This window comes from Erigeron canadensis, chromosome 3, assembly GCF_010389155.1.
Source record: "Erigeron canadensis isolate Cc75 chromosome 3, C_canadensis_v1, whole genome shotgun sequence".
Classification (NCBI taxonomy): Eukaryota; Viridiplantae; Streptophyta; class Magnoliopsida; order Asterales; family Asteraceae; genus Erigeron; species Erigeron canadensis.
This window is the reverse complement of record NC_057763.1, coordinates 35,270,978-35,289,224: the sequence shown is the minus strand read 5'-3', so window position 1 is coordinate 35,289,224 and position 18,247 is coordinate 35,270,978. Positions and strand designations below refer to the sequence as shown.

At 33.0% G+C, this 18,247-nt stretch overlaps 2 protein-coding genes across 3 annotated transcripts; both read right to left on the bottom strand.

Annotated features, from left to right (window-relative positions):
- Window positions 1-1,664: 1,664 nt before the first annotated feature.
- Window positions 1,665-3,755, bottom strand: LOC122592797 (pentatricopeptide repeat-containing protein At2g17525, mitochondrial). Its single transcript, XM_043765109.1, has one exon. The coding sequence runs from the start codon at window positions 3,649-3,651 to the stop codon at window positions 1,795-1,797; it is 1,857 nt and encodes a 618-aa protein (XP_043621044.1). The 5' UTR covers window positions 3,652-3,755; the 3' UTR covers window positions 1,665-1,794.
- Window positions 3,756-4,282: 527 nt separating this feature from the next.
- On the bottom strand, window positions 4,283-8,385 carry LOC122594118. Of its 2 annotated transcripts, XM_043766595.1 has the most exons (8): window positions 8,300-8,385; window positions 6,416-7,325; window positions 6,182-6,326; window positions 5,863-6,051; window positions 5,556-5,729; window positions 5,255-5,428; window positions 5,055-5,168; window positions 4,283-4,960 (listed from the first exon to the last, which is right to left on the bottom strand). In XM_043766595.1, the coding sequence occupies exons 2-8, from the start codon at window positions 7,300-7,302 to the stop codon at window positions 4,721-4,723; spliced, it is 1,923 nt and encodes a 640-aa protein (XP_043622530.1). In that variant the 5' UTR covers window positions 7,303-7,325; window positions 8,300-8,385; the 3' UTR covers window positions 4,283-4,720. The 2 variants fall into 2 exon arrangements, with proteins under 2 accessions (XP_043622530.1, XP_043622528.1); XM_043766593.1 differs by lacking the exon at window positions 8,300-8,385 and having other exon boundaries at window positions 6,416-7,361.
- Between the last annotated feature and the right edge of the window lie 9,862 nt (window positions 8,386-18,247).

Here is an 18,247-nt window from a genome sequence, read left to right as displayed (position 1 = left end):
AGTGATAGATATATATCAAATCTTGTGGTACAAATATTACATCCTATCTTTAATACTTTATTTAAGTGAACTTTTGTATAAGTTACTAGACTCACTACTCTTTTCTATTTTTTTTTCTCTTGAAAGATAATATTTATAGACCATACGATTATTAATTTATTTTTTTTTCTAATAAATGAAGTCATTGTGTTCCAACGAACTGAGAAAATTTCAAGGTCTTACGACTAGTGACAAGTTCTTGTTAAGTGTTAACTTTGAAAACATCCCTCATGGTATAAATGAAGAATATGAATTTAATAGGGTTAAATGCATAAAAAATAACCTTTTCCTTAAACTTCTTAAAAATTTGACGTATTTATGTTTTCATTATTAAAAGGATTATATTTTCAATTTCTAAGCAATAAAGATAATATCGTAAGTTTTTAACTTTAGATATTCGTTAAGTGCCAACATGGCATGCCACATAACTAAAAATTATACGTGACATTTATCTTCGTAATGCACACCTCATTTCTATACACATAGCAATGCAATCCACATTTCATACCCATCATCGATCATTGATTTTTCTTCTACTATTTATATACCCATCACCGATTTGTATTTATTTTACCGACAAATGATACCAGATTGTTTGAAATGAAGATGTTGTGTAAACGGTTCATATTGACTTTCTTTGATGACGTGCCTCTTTTTTTTATTGATGTGACATGTTACGTTGGCACTTAACAAATGTTTAACGTTAAAAACCAACGATATTACCTTTATTGTATACAATTTGAACCAAAAATCCTTTTAATAATCAAACATAAATATAATACCCTTTTTAGGAGTTTTAAGAACATTGGTCAACTATTTTTGGATTTAACCTGTTTTAATAAAAAAACCTTTACTGAACCGGAGCTAAAATTTGATGTTATCTGATATTAAAGTCATGTTAATTCACGTTATGAATAATCTTTTACATAAGTACACTAGTCACTAGTGTTAATTGAATGAGGCAAACACCCTTGAGAGCACCAACTCTGTCTCAGCTTATAGCATATCTATATTCTATCTATACAATATTAATAAACAAACAACTCTTTCTTTTTTCAACTCTCTATCTTTAAAATACCCAAAATACCTTTATATTTTAACACATTTTTAACTCACACACTAAATCTACCCAATATATCCCTAAAATATTTTACACTCGTATTAATCCAAACTATCTATTTATACTATACTAATAAACAAACTACTTTTTCTCTTTTCAACTCTTTACCTTTAAAATACCCAAACTACATTTAATTTTTAACACATTTTTAACTCACACACTAAATCTACCCAATATATCCCTAAAATACTTTACACTCATATTAATCCAAACTATCCATCTTCTTCATTAATTAATTTAAATATTTTCACATAATATCTTTATAATATTCTTAATAAAATCATTTACAAAAAATAATCTCTTAACCATAAAATAATTAAACTACCATTTACGTCAATTACTTGTAGATTAATAACCACATTGTTACCACCGCTAACTAATATCGTTAGCACCACCTGTTGCCGCCACCGCCACCGCATTGCGTGGGTACCCATCTCGTAAATTTAGATATGAACTGTGGAAACGGTAGAAATATTTCGTCAAACACATTATTGATTATGTTTAGAAACATTTCTCATATCAAAAAATACCTTTGATCCACCAACCTATAAGCTGTGTGTTCAGGTTTCATGGTGAAATATTTGTAAAAATGTATGAATTTGTTTAGTTGTCTTTCCAAAAACACCAAACTATAATCATGTTTCAAGGATCCAGTCTAACATATCATTGACTAGATACAAATGCTTGCCTTTAAACCACGAAAATTCTCTAGCAAAACCATTAACTAAAGAATTCCATACAACATAGTTAGGAACATGACCTCTTTCCACCATTTCATTAAGGAGCATCAAGCCCTTGTGGATATCTCCTCTCTTGCAGACTACACATATTAAAGGACTATAACTATCCGAATCAGTCGCACAACCTCTTCCGACCATATCCTCAAGAAACTTCATTGCACTCCCTAGTTTATCCTCTTCGCAGAGTGCGTTAACTAAAGCATTTAGTGTCGATGCATCAGGAACATAACCCAATTTTAACATCTTATCCATCATCTCAAATGCTTCTTTTACCAAGTTTTCTTGACAAAGCCCGCGAATTAAAGTTACATAAACAAGAATGCTCGGGTTGATACCTTGCTGTATCATTTCATCATATATCTTCTTCGCGTTTTGTATTTTACCATCTTCACAAAGTGCTAATATCTGTAAGGTTTTATCAATGGCTCTGGGAAAATTCGTTTCCATCTTTGTTAGGAACTCACGAGCCTCATCAATACGGTTTGCTTTATACAAACCATATATAATGCTATTATAAGGGCTTATATGACGGCTTATTGAACTACTCCTGGTCTCTTCCATCAGTTCCAAAATTTTATACCCATCTTCTACCCTTCCCCGTGAACACAATCCATGGATCAATATATCATATGTAGTGAAAGTCCAGCTGATCCCAGCCGTCTTCATCTCATCAAACATATCAAGAGCCGTATCTAACAAACCCAACTCACAAAAGCCAGATATCAACGAATTATAAGTGTCTATATTTGGAAGGCATCCCTTCAACTCCATCTCCTTTAAAAACCGTCGTGCAGCCTTTGGTTTTTTCATTTTACACAAGCCTTTAATCAAAGTGTTATAAGCCACCACATCGATCTTACCACCATTCTTCTCCATTCTCTGTAAAACAGCATGTGCTTCCATTGGACGATCCTTGTTACATAGAATTTCCATCACCTTAGTAACGGTAATCACATCAGGCACAAACCCAACACGAAAACACTTTTCTAACATCACAAGTGCTTGCACTAAATTATCTTGTTTACAATACGCGGTTATTAGAATATTAAACGTAACACTATTAGGATCAACTATCTCATTCATCAAACTTCTAGCCCTCCCTAATCCAAGTTTCCCATTCTTACAAAGAGCATGAAGCAACGTGTTATATATTACAGTGTTCGGCGTCATACCCTTTTTCTTGATCGTCTGCAAAAGCTTAAAAGCATCAGATACACGATTCGTCAAGCAAAGTCCTTTCATCAATATTCCGAAAGTAAACATATCACCACAACCCATCATCTTTTTTCTATAGAAACCCCTAGCTATATCAATATCTTCTTTAACAAGAACATCTAGTACTGCATTATAGATTTTCAAAGTGGGTGTCAGCTTAAATTTCGAAACCAAGTCAACAACATTAATCACCTGTTTAAACATTCGGGCTTTTCCTAACCCATTGACATATGTGATAAAAATATCTTCATTTGGGGGTGACCCAATTGAGCTAGGCATTTCATCAAACAGTTGGTGGACGGAATCAAAACGTCGAAAAGTACATAACTTGTGGACTAGAGCTCTGTAAGTGGATTGGGTGTGGGTAAAATGGGGAAGTTTTGATGCCCATTTGAAGGTCTCAAGAGCTTCGTTTGGTGATTTACGATCTAATATTAGGTGGGAAATTTGTTCATGGGTGATGCTGCTGCTACTACTACTACTGCTACATATTGATCTCTGCAGATTCTTGGAGCAATTTAACAAATTTAGCATCATATGTATAGATATATAGTTATATATACATTAACATAATACACAGTTCAAACATTTTTACTAATTTTTGTAAATCAACCAACAGATATAGTTTGGGGGTTGAGGAAATACTTGTTATTCAAATATACGCAAGTTTGAAGTAAAAAGAAAACCCTTGTTCTCAAGTGGGATTTTTTTTTCCGATATATAAAACTCACTATTTTGTCAAAGTAATACTCGTAACAATTGATTTAGTCCAAGTGATGTTATATTATATTAACGGTCATATTTCGACTTTATGATAAAATTTTAAGCTGAGTAGCTGACTGTGTGAGTGAATACGATATGTATGTTGTTCGTGCGTATGTGACATATATTTTATCATAGATTTTTAAAATTTTTCTATATATTTTTGAATTTTGCCTATTTTTGGATTTGTATTTTTTTAATTTTGCTTCCTCTTAACATTTTTTCTGGTACTGACTTTATATGCCAATACAAAATAATATGAAGTTAAAAACATATAATCATACATAAGCATATACCAAACATGAAAGCATACGCCAGTGACATATTAATAGCGTACAACTTTCAAATATTATTTGAATGCAGAATCCACATAATATAAGCATTTACATTAGATAAAATGTAATTGATTTTGTAAAGTTGAATAGAATACAGTTTTCGAAATCCAACCAGAATCGTTCATTAAACAATCATTTGTTTAACTACATCCTATCGGTGAAGATTGCTAATGATGCTAAGATCTTTATATTGATACCAACTGATATTTGGTTTAGCATATACATGTATCTGTATAGCTGGTCCATAAGACCATAGCTATGTATGTATATATTCTCTGTTGAACAGTAAACCTTGTTCTTTACTCCAAAAGCCTATTCACAGCTACTACATACGAGTATTTAAAAGAATACTCGTATGAGGAACACCAGTAATCTCTTTCTCTAATGAGTAGTACTCATTTTCCTAAATTTCAAAATATGGATTGTTACTATATTTATTGACAGCCGAAATCGCAAAATATAGGATCCTTAATGCCTCAGAATAATGCCTTTTCTATTTTTCTTTGTACTCATGATGACCAAACCTCATGAAGAAGTTTGAATCTTATATTTGCACTAACAGAACTCGCATTTCCATTTGCTGCAGGCTGTTTTTCGGTCATAAAGGTTGTAGAGGAATCCAACTCTTTAACTTCCTCATAAACTTGCTTACCAACATCTATAGAGGAAGGTGGTAAATAGATGATTGTTGGAGCTGCACAAGGAAAGCTGCTGGAATTGTCTTCCGATAATCTACTTTCATTGATTAACTACACAAACCATGAAGAATGCAGTCAGCATAGGACATTTCTATCTGAATAGATCTCTTGTACATGTAAATTTTATAAGAAATTTTGATAATACCTCTGTCTTTACTGCCTCCAAAACAGTGTCGGGAACTGGATCTGGACAGAATTCATCTGAAGTGAAACTGGAGAGTACTTGCTTGAGCAACGAAAGACTTATTGATGGACATACCTAGTAACATCATGAGTTATATGTATCAGGTGAGTTTTGAGTATGACGCGTATATTTTGTTATGAATGAGATGGTACAAGGCTAACCTCGGCTCTAATTGATTTGTCCATAAGCATATCCTTTGGTACCATTAGAAGATGACTTAGTGAATTTAGAAGATTGAACCATTTTTGTTCACCGATTCTAGCATTGTCTTCATTAGCAGCCTGGTCGGTGCCCAATGACAACTTATCAGTAATAAATTTAGACCAGTTGCCAACCTGCAAAGAAACTAGATAAATTAGGAATTTGTTACTGATAAAAGCTACTGAACCAAATATAATTAGCAATGAGTTTGCATCATCTTTTGCTATTAACTATGAGTAAATGTGAAGTTAATGTACATACCGCTTTTTTGAGTTGTGCCCCTGAACCAAAGCTTAGATCCTCAGCTGGAATAGGCAGAACTCTGGATTCAGTGATAGGATCTGATACCGAATCCGTTTGAACTTCATGTTCAGATTTGCGAAGAATGCAATTGAACATGGATACATCAAGTCTTGCAGCACACTGTTGCATTACCTGACCATATAAATGTAAGGATATCAAGCGCTAAAGCTGAAATAGAAGTGAGGCCACATGTGAAATGAGAGTTTGGTTCATTTTAGTAGCATTAGCAATTATTTTTTATATTTCTAAAAATTTAAAAACTTACCATTTTTGCCAACACTGGAAGGCAACCACATTCGTTACCCCCTGCACGAACAGGACAAATTCTATTGAAAGCACCACCGAAAGCATTTAGCCATAGGTCAATGGAAAAGTTGCTTTGTTGCTGGCCATCCGAAATAGGTTCAAGTAACTTTTCAGTTTTTTCATTTTTAAGCATGTAAGGCATCAAGGTCTGCACCCATATGACCATAAGAACTTAGTTAGATAAAAGATATCACAACTGAATTTGCACTTGGTAACCCCTCATGACTTCATACATAAACTTTATCCCTAAGGAGTTTAGAGAATCATAGAGTGTGTACCTGCTGCCATATAGACTCGACGATTTGTGAAAAGATCCCTGACTCTACTTTCTCAAGTTCAGATATAAAGGTTGTTTCTTGAGATTCAAATGCTTGGCTAATTATTTCCCTCAGTACAATCACGTTTGACCACCAGAAAGTCAACCTGAAAATGTGAAGTTCATATTGAGAAACACACACAAAAAAAAACCCAACAAAAACAATGCAAACTTATATAAAGCATGAGGTAAGTACCTTGGGACATCATTACCACAAGAACTAGAAATCATAACAAGCCCTGATACAATATTCCTCCCAATGGAAGCACTCTTTTCTTGAGAAAAGTTTTTCCCCATATGAATGTACAGTTTAGAAAGGCGGTGAGCAGGTATGTGCACTGTATGTAGTGACCTGCCATGCTCTTGGACTGCAGAGTAGAGAGAAATTTCAAGAGCAGCAACTTCTCTTAACTCGTCTTCAAGTTTCTCAATTCTCATTTTCATTTGTAAAACCGTTAGATCTAAAGATTCTTTTGCTTCGCGTTCAGTGTTTTCATCACTATGAAATGTTTCACCGTCACTTCCAACACTTCTTACTATCCCATTCAAGGCCCCATTAAAGATATCCACTTCCTTTGATTCTCCGGAATCTTGGTCATCAAAACCTTCAGACGATATAGATGAAGGAGTCGATGGTGGTTTGGGATGAACCTTTAAATACTTTGAGTCCTGATTGATTTTCTCTGAAATATTAGGTGATGTGTTAATTTGTAAGTTATGCAAGTCGTGATCAGTAGCCCGTGAATCACCACTGGAAGATACAGAATCAGTCACTGTCTCCGAGTCAGATTCTTCTTTCTCATCATTTGGGTCCTTATACAAATCTGTAGAGACTTTATCTGTCTGGTCTACAAATAATTTCTCATAAACTTCATCGACTTTTGTATTCTTCTTTCTGTCACTCACCACAATACTTGACTTAGCTCTAGCAGGCAAAACTTTTTTATTTGGTTCCTTTGGTTTTACAGTTTTGCTTCCCTTTTCTTGTTGCAACTTAGTCTGTCTGCTTTCGACCCTTGCAGGACGTTTTGTCTGATTATTTGTAGGACTTCTCTTTTTATCCATCTGCTTTACACTTGACATGCCGTCGTCTGTTCTTCAAATTCCTAAAGAAAAACAAGTTCAATCAGCATACAATCCAATGAAATGTTACAAAACATACTAATTTGACATCTCAACCGATTCAGTGAAATTAGACCCCAGCACTAACTTCTTTTTCTTCTGAAAAGCCCTAAGCATCTAACCGGGATAGTGATATTAGATTTTAATTAGACGTTACATGTGCGTCCCACTTTCACTTTTCTTCGTGTTACAACATATCTAGCCTTCAAATTTAAGTTATACTGTCAACATGTCCCACACTTCCATACCAGTTGTGATATCACATTATCACATGCTTGTGCTTCTAATATGTCCCAATTAAGCAACCTTTTATTCCATTGCTTTAATCTTGGATTTTTTTGTAAATTTGTTTGCTATAAAGTTTTTGGGCTTATAACTATAATCACAATCTAATCAAAGATTTTCACATACTAACAAATAAAAAAAAATGCATATATGCAAGTAATAGACCGATAAGCCGGCATTGCTAGATTAAACTATTATGATAACAATAACAGTTGTTCACATAGATGTGATCCACAACAGATCTGAATAACATAAAGAAATAACACAGAAAGAAAATAATAAATTGTTACTTTGGTTGAGGACATAAAACTTGAACTATACACCTTAAACATTTTCTAAAACATAAATGTATACCTAAAAGCTTCATATCGAAATTGATCATACAGCAGCTATACATAAATACATAGAGGCATGAAAATGTATACCTAAGAGAAAAATATGCAAAACGGAAAACTACAAAAAAAGAAGAAAAAAAAAAGATAGACAAATTAAAATGCACAACATTAAATTCAGTCTTCTAGAAACAGTCTCTACCTGTATACCCTGACGGTATTGCGTATCATTGTTCTGATTAATGCAAGAAATACAAGATACATATATATATAAAAAGCTATATATAGAGAGAAGGAATTGAAATGAAATAAGGAGGGAATGAAAAGAGTAACGAACTTACCGGAAATTTTGTATACTTTGGTTTGAATGAAGTGGGAAGATGTGGGGACGGACGATGAAAGAATCCGAAGGACAGCACCACCACCTTATATACTATTCGAATGTGGACTACATGTTCTACATCTATATCTATATATATATTATATATCTATATCTATATATATATAATAAAAGGCTATCAGAAATCGCTCACGTGACGATCCCTGGGCCCGCCATGTCAGCGTTTTTCTATGTGTCATTACTAGAATGATTTAACGTGTCAAGTCATCTGTGATGTAGGCAAGTTCTAAGCTGATGTGGAATGCTACTTAGCCATGTATAAGTCAGCAAATCATCTTTTAGTAAAAAAAACTCTAGAGGCGAGTTCGAACCCGAGACCTTTAGACTCTTGTGAGGGCACGTCTACCACTTGAACCAATATAGGTTTTGTTTCTGAAGGGGAAAGCCATGTTTCATAAACAAACTCATACTTTTATGTCCGCAACTCCATACATCCGTAATCCTGTATACATATATACATCTCCAGACTATTTGAATTCCAATTGGTAATCTATTATTTCAGGAAACAAATAAACCCCCCAAAGTATTACATTAATTCCGTTGGAGATGATATCTCAAATCCCTAAACTTTTAAAAAATTAGGGTTTTAAATAAGATGGATCTAATATATATATAGTCCGCATCCAGAGTTTTTCTATATCCACTGTCAATCGCTACTCTGGATCCTTTATTCCAGGTACTATATTTTATCGACCTCATGTTTGTTTGTTTGAATGTATCTATATATTAGTTGAATCGTTATTTGTAAGTTTGTATCTATATTTGATTTATATTGGTATGGGTTTTAGAAATATAAATCATGAATATTGTTATATATAGAGAGAGATACACATATGAAGAGACTCATGTTGTTACATATGAAGACAGTCATGTTCTTATGAGTTTGAAAAATTAATGCAGCGACTTTGTTGTGAATAAATAATTTACCGCTTGATCAACCAGCGGTTTTGTTTTATAGTTGAAAACCCACAGTTAATAATCAATTCCCATCTCTTATACCTACAACTCCATACATCCCTATACATACATTTTTCATACAATTTGATTTTCACTTCCTATCTTATTTCCATTTACTAACGAAGCAAATAAACCCCTATATTATTTCCCATCATCTTGGTGGGACGATCTTGAGCCCAAGATCGTCCTGGCCAGCCTCCTTGGTTCATAGTGCATGCTTGTTCGATCTCGTGTGATGTGTGGTGTTGTTGGTACATATAATGGGTAACCGATCCTTTGGATTGTTTTAGCTCAAACTCTTGATCATGAATCGATCATAAGACTTGTTCCTGTCCTTGTAATAATGGGACGACCTTGTTCTTGTCCTCTAGGACGATCTTGAGTACCTAAGTTCTTTAAAACGATCTTGAGTTCTGTTCCTTAAAACGATCTTGAAGTTCAACCACTAAGACGATCTTGTGCTTGAGAACCTAAGACGATCTTGACCTTGGGAGAACCTAAGACGATCTTGAAGGACGACCTTGTCCTGGAAGCAGCTAGGACGATCTTGATTTGACAATGGGACGATCTTGGCTGTCCAGTGAAGTGATCTTGCCATTCCAGACCCTAAAGACGACTTTGTGCTTTCCTTAAACATCATGTACTTGTTCTTTAATATACCACACTTGATCCTTAATCACATAAACAAGTTCTTAACAACATTATCACTTGATTAAACACGTCAAAGGCTGATCATTAACATCAAGGCTAGCTCATGATTCAATCTAAGACAACGTACGAAGTGCAAACCCTAATTAAGTACAATTAAGACATGTTCTATCATGATTATCAAAGTACGAGTTCTATGATCAATTAAATTGAGTTCTAAAGACTAAAGTTCATTATTAAAGACATGTTGAACTCATTAACACGATAAGTACTTATGTGTGAGTTCAAAGACGTCCAGTTCGAGTCCAGTTCATGTACTTAAAGTTCATTTAAAACTCTTTTGAGTCAAAACGTTCGAAGATCTTCAAAGGACCAAATCATCAGTTCACCAAGGACATTTCAGTGATTGAATAATCACATGAACTAATATACGTACTTATTTATGATCTAGGATATGTACTTAGGCATTCAACAAGACGTGCTTGGATTGTGATAGATATAACTATCTATCTCTGTACTTGTTCTCTGTGCTAGTTCTCTGTGCTTGTACCAGATCACTGTGAGTTCACTTATTCCCCTTTCATACATTTGTTCAAAGTTCTTTATCGGGGATTGAAAAGCATGAAAACTATTTTCGTACGTGTACTTATGCTCTTTAACTATTTTACGTACTATATTATGAGCTTGATCTTGAACTACTTATGATATGATTCTTAAGCTGTTTGAAAGAGTATTTAAGTCCTGAATGGGCAGGATCTTAAATACAATTATACTACTGTACTTGATCTTTATTATGTTCTAGTACATACATGTACTTGTTCAGTCCTTGTTCATCTATATTAATTCATGTCCCACGGTTCAGGGAATGAATGTACCAGTTCATATTAGTTCTTGTTCAGTATTTGTTCACTGTTATCAATTCATGTCCCACAGTCCAGGGAATGTACCGTAGGTAATTATGGACAACGCTGTTTAGGGTAGGCCCACCCTCATTCTCCACAGTACAGGAGGATGCATATTACTTGTTCTTGTTCATGTCATTGTTCTGACATAGACCTTATTTGAAGTACTTGAGCTATATGAGCATATTATTACATCGAAGTCAGTTCTGGCCAATCGGTTTAGCAGTGACAACTTATATCTAAAGTTCATTATATGTTCTTGTTCAGTTCATGCTATTATAAGGTGCTTATGTTCAATGTGAAGTTCTTAACCTAGTTCTTATTATTATAAAGTACTTATGTTCAAACGTGCAGATCTTGATCTAGTTCTTATTACTACAAAGTACATTGGTTCAACGTACAAAACTTATGTTCTTGTTCATATTATACATATATACGTATATGTAGACTAAAAGTACATTATGTGAATCTCACCAACTACTTTTGTAGTTGACCTTTTTGAACTTACATGCTTTTTAGGCTAGGTTCATAGTTCTTTAGTATAAGAGTCTTCATTTCTAAGCTCATCCTGTTGACGATTGTTCGAGCGTACAAGTTCAGGAGCTATGAGGATCTTCCTTGCCACATCAGTTCAAGTTCTATTCTTAAAGACAATTGTTCTGTCTTCCAGATATTGACTATTCTAAGTTCATTTATATTCTGTAATAACGATCGTACTTCTGTTCTTTAAATATAGTAATGGCTGTGTTGGAACTTGTACTGTGTGCAATTATGCTTATCTATGCATCCCGTATATTCCGCTTTAGTGAGGTGTTACAGAACATTTCACACTTGCTATTTATTATGTGGATTAGTTATTTTATGTATGAAGTAAAATACATTTGTGTCCTATACATAAAGCAACGTACAAAATATTTTGTTTTATTGCTATATCATCGTCAAGTTTGTATCGGAGTTTTTTTTTCTTAGCCCGATACAACGCACGGGTATAACCTAGTTTATATAAGAGACTCCTTTCTCTTTTTCATGACTGCATTTAACTAATATTACTAGCTCTTTTTATGTTCTTATTTTATTAGTTGAATAAAATAACGTGTAATTATAGTTCTACATTTTGACAAAATTCATGCCAAGTGTCTTAACACTCGTTTTAGTTAAAATTTTAAAATTATTGCTGAAAAATATTTTAAAGTCACGTACCAAGTAATGTAATTCTATTTTTAACAAGTTTCATATAAAATAATGGGTTACTCTTTTTGTGTCATTGTTATTTTTGTTCGTTGCAAAAATATTCTCATCTTTCATTAAATATCAGCTATAAATGAATAATGTCACTATTTTTTCCCTAATTACTTGCTGAATATTTGAAAATTTTTAGTTTAAAAGTCAACGTACTATTAAATATAAGGAATAAAGACGCTTCTTTATTTGTTAAATTTTGTATTACGCATTTAACATATCTAAAATTGCAAAAGGGTTGTCGGTAGACAATTTTTATGGATGTAATTATAACTGATTGAAGTCACATTCAAAGATAGCTTACGATTAATGAAAACCTTGAATTGGTTTTGAGCTGAGGATGAAGAATTCAAGGAGATTGAAAGAAAAGTAAGGTGGATTATAGGCTAGACAATATATTGGACAAAAAGGTTGTTCAAATTGATAATGTTATAACATACAATGATCAAAACACGTTTTATTTAATAGTGTTTGATAAATAAGTTATCAGTTAATTACTAGTTATATTTTAAGGGTAAAATATGCAATGGCTTCAAATGCATAAAACATTACAATTATAAATGATAAGTTTTACCATATATTATTTGAGGTACAAATTGTCTAGAATAATATATTATTTATCCTTGCATGACTCTATCACACCTATTAAAATCAAAATTTATATGATATTGTATTGTGTATAGATATCAAATTGAAAAGAAAAAAAATAAAATAAAAAAATAAAAGAGATTTTCATTGCACAAATTAAATGGTTTTCCCTATCTAAGTTTGCAAAGAAAATAAGTTTTCAATTTTCTTTATTCAGATATAGACGGTTTAACCATATATGTTGTGGCAAATTTTCTATGACCTTCCAAAGAACTGTACCTCAAATTGAAAAGATTTAAGCTTTACATATTTGATAAAGATATCTAAAACGCTATCTATTAGACAATGTTGGGATTTGATGGTAATATTGTGATTAAGTAATGTTTCGTACATTAAATTTTTGAACTATATCTTAAATCATAATTTGATAACATATGATTAAATAAAATGTTGTAGTACTCTTCGTTATGTCTTAGTGGTTGAGTACTAAATTTACATGTTGTAGGTCTTGGGTTTGAAACATGAGAAAGACATTTCAAGAATTTTCACAAGGTCCTCCAATGAAACCTCCCCCATACCCCCATCAAGGTATTGAGACCCAAATCCCGTAGAAGATGTCATTGGGTGTTATTACTTAGTCTTTTACATTAAATTAAAATATTATGATATAGCAAATCAAGAGATGATACATGTAACATGATATGTGACAAGAGGAAGAATTAGATGAGCTGTAACGGTGTGAGTATGGTCAAGTGAGTCAGGTGAGAAGTCATTGGGTTCGGTCGCGTCGGTGGTAGACAATTGACCACCGGGTGTTTTCGGCTACGTTACGCCTTCCTTTTTATTCCCCTTTCTATACCACTTTCTTCTATTATTATATTCACTTAGTTAATACGAGTAATCAATAGGATTTTACTTTTAGCCCCCTTTGGAATGATGTCAAGTCAATAATACACCCATAGAAATCACGCAAACGTCACAATACTCCCTCCTAGACATTTCTTAGTTGCCTTCATAACAATTAACTTATGGTATAGTCATTTTTATGTGATATATTGGATCTGGAGTTTAGTTATAGATGAATAAAAATGATGAATGTGATTAATTTGATAAGTTTAAGCATATGCCTATGAATTTGATGCTGATACATACCAAAAGTGAAGATTATCATCAGAATTTTAAACATGTTTTTAAGCTCTACCAAATTAGTCATATATATCATTGCTTTAAAAAAAATTGTGCCTGTTAATCTACTATCAAACTCTTGATATATAGCTTAGATAGAGTTAAAAAATACACATTTGAAAATATCCCAACCTCTGAATTTAAACATCAAACAAAGTTTAATGAAACAAAATCCTTTGGTTGCTTTCATCATTTGTTTTTGGATGAACTTGATGTACCAAAGTCACAAATGATAGGCATGAGAACATTTTATGTTTGTTAGTTTAGTTTTCCGAAAATCAACCTTTTTAAAACGGGAGGTGATATTTGTACCACCCCTTTTGATAAATCTGCCACATTTATGCATTAATCGATTGTACAGTCAGCTATATAATCTGTACAACGTGGTACATTTATCAAAAATAATGGTAAAAATACTACTCTTTTGAAATATTACTAAGTTTGTCTTCGATCTTTTAAAACATACATTATTGTATTTTTTTTTTCATTACTTACATGTATGTAACACCTTATATATTTAGCTTGTAAAAATAAGAACTCTTTATGTAATACAGATATATCATTCTCTACTTCTTATAGAAAGGAAAACGTGAAAGATAAATCTGATTAGCAATGAGAATTAGACCAAGAAGTCAGCAAAAAAAGTTGACTTGGTTCATTTAGCCACGAATTGATGCCTTAGGGTAGCTAATGTGTTTTTAAAAATGAAGGGGTTAAGGATAAAAAAAAAAGGAAGAAGAATAAAACAGGGGAAGTACTTCTTGCAGTGTAGCTGGATCACCGTCATAGGTTTTGACCCACCGATCTAATAGTTCTTTTTTATGTGATTTAATTTTTTAACATAAAGCTTACAAACTTAAACCCTCGTGACAAATTATTGGACTTTTTTCATAACAGAAAGAGGAATACCAAACTACATTGTATTTTCTAAAAATGGAGAGAATTTTTCATGTTTATGTTAGTTCGGAAAGACAAGCCTTTTAATTAGAAGGACGGGGTCTAACTAGGGTATTTTCATAAATTTTCCGAACCCTTTTATGGCCACTCAAAAGATAACCTATTGATATTTGAACCTAATATTTTTTGTCAAAATCTTATGATGTCTTAATACCAGGACACCTTCGTACATAACTAATATATTTGCATTTCTATTTTATTATGTTATAAAAAAGGACAGTATGGTTAAGACAAACGAGTGAGAGCATTGTCTTTGCTATAAGAAATTGGTAAAACCACCCTTATTTGGCTGAAGCTCGTTACCAGCAGACATAATTGGACCATGTCGAAGGATATTTTGTACGACTTATGAAATATTCGATCAGTTTTATAATATTTTGTTATTCCATGAGTTATATTATAGAAGAAATCTTATTTTATGATGGAAAATGACAATGGTGATGGTTGTACAATGTTCATATATTTATTATTATTATATCGATTCGATTGTATCTATTTGCCAACCTCTAGGTTAATAATTGGGAGTTTGGGACAAGAGATGGACATCTCACTTACCAAAAAATTGTGTACCACTACCAACACTTCCATTAGTACCACAGACGAGAAATTTTGGTAATTTTTTAATTCACATGCTTGAAAATAGACCTAAAAATAAGATAATAACACATTAGATATCATCATTACATGAGAATGATAAAGACTAATAGAGATAGAACTCATAATATATGTGTCAAACATTTAAGACATATTTCTAAATATATATTTTTAAGTCTATCAATCACTTTCTTATCTGTTGGTATGTCTATTTATAAAAAGAAGCAATATAACACTAATACATTTTCTTTGTTAGAATGTGATATGAACCCGTTTTGGTTTAGCTAGAGTTGTACCTTTTTCCCATATAAAAGGAAACTTTGTAACAAAATTCGTTGGCGGATGTAAAGAATGAATTATCCATCTATAATTGTTGTTAATACACACCAGCAGAAACTGATTTACATTCAGTTAGTCCAACTCAATTCGTGTTCTTTACCTTTAGGGAATTCTGGTTCTTAAAATGTATTTCATCAATCCATTTCTGGATTCTGGAATTATTCATCTATAATTTTTGTTAATACACATACCAGCAGATGAATTTTTGCAGAATTCATGGGATTAGAAGTATCATTTAGGATTGCAATAACTGGAAAACCACTAAAGACATATCATGCTACTAGGGCACAACTAATCATCTAACAAATATACCAAAAGGAATACATGTTTGGACTTTGTCATCCACGTAACATATAATAAAGTAAGCTGTAATTGCAAGGAGAATGTTAGTAAGAGTGTGTACGAATGAATCTCAATTCACCGGTGAAAACATGCAACATTAACAAATGATCATGCAAGTTAAGATACAAAAGGTGCAGTAAAAATGGTTTAATTTAATATACGGCTGCAAACAATTCAACCATGTTGATAATTAGCAAAATGAACATGGATTGAGAAAATGTTAAGATTTAAGAGGCAAGTCAGGTAAAATGTAGGACAAAGATATGTGTAGTTATAGCAGATATGTGTATATGCATGTTATGAATACTAAATTGAACGTAAAAATCAACCAGAAAGTTTGCAAATCACCAGTGAAAGTAATCACTTAGAATTTGGGAAGAACGAAACAAAGTTATCAAGTAGTAGCTTTCTTTTTTACTAGAAGTCGATAACTATCTAGCAAGATAGCAAAAGGCTAGCATATAAATTTGCAATCTGCATGTCTTATATGTCCCTCATTCTTTGCTTAGTTGATCAAGACAGAAGGTCACTTGACTTACAGGTAATTGCTAACATTGAAGCTTTAATTACGGAAATTATATCCTATATATAAAACCTGGACCGCTTCATGTGTTGTCTTCAATATGCACTTAAATCTCTGGTTAATTAGTTGAATACTACTCCATAGGTGTTTGGTCAACCACTGCCTAACACTAATTAGCTGCACACAGTATAAACACTTAGAAGGGATTGTTGGTCAAAATTGCTAGGCAACATTTTGGAAACAAATATACGATCGCCACGTAACTGTCTATATAATGATCGTGATTTTGCCTACTGAGAGCCGAATCTTGGACCCATGGGAAAAAAACTAAACAATATTCCCAGGTGAATAAAAATGACTTTTGGGAGGACTAAGCCATAATCTCAGTAGGAAGATATGCAATTACCAAATCCGTAAAAGCATAATCTCCCACGATGACTTCAAAAACAGATAATCAGCCAGTTCTTACAAAAACAATGCTAGAATCAGTAGTTCATAACACAACATAAATTTTTTGATAAAATTCACTACATAAAAAGCAAGAACTCCTATCAGCTTTGACTAGCTACCTCAAAAATGATGATAAGCAGAGTTAACATCAATTCAATTTGTGTTATTAATCTTCAGGAAAAACTGGTTGTTGTACTTCTCCAATCCACTCCTGGATTCTGGAAATTCATAACAAACACCAAAACACAAACTGATACACAACCCCAACAGAATACCTTCATTTACAGACGCGTTAACCCCCAGGACCATTTAGTTGAGAGGCACCTTAGTTACACATTGGGCACTGCTACGTTAAAAGCCTTTTGTGAAAATCTCCTAATGCTTCCAGAAAAAAGCCGATGAATTCTTATGCTTTCAATTATGCCTCCTAATTTCTGCTTGGTTGATTATGTGCCAAAAGGCCACTTGACACACATGTACAGTAGCATTGCTTTCTATCACACAATATATTTTATCTCTACAAACTGGACCAGTCAACGAGTTAGCTTCAAGATGCCTTTAATCACCACTAAATTGCTTTGAACTGGTAGTTGGTCATTGCTATTGAAGATAAGACACCATTCTGAAAGCAGACGGTCTTACCCCTACCCAAAGGGTAGAGAGACTGCATCTAGAAGGACCCCCTGAGATTTTGATTACCAAGAGCCAAATCTTGGAACCATAGGCACAGAAAGAAGAAACAATATAGACTTTTATTGGCCGACTCTCCCGAGTGAATGAAATTGACTATTAAGAAAGACTAATCTCCTGTGATGACTTGATAAAACAGATACTCGTATCAGCTAAACCTCACTTCATATAATTATCAAGAAACAGCTAATATTAGCATTCACAACACAATACAAACATTTGATATAATATTACAATTCACTACAATCTACAGAGAAAGCAAGAAATCGTATCAGTTTTGAAGACCTTATCCCAAAGTGATACTAATTAGAAGAGCTAACTAGCAAGGATTCAAGCAGATAAGATGCACTTATTTCACTAACAGTTCCTATACCCTTAAACTTCAATCCCTGTATCTCAAATTCTTAACAGTCCGGATATTCTACATTCATAAAATACTTTCATTACTCTCTATGGTTTAGAAAACTGTAAGCTA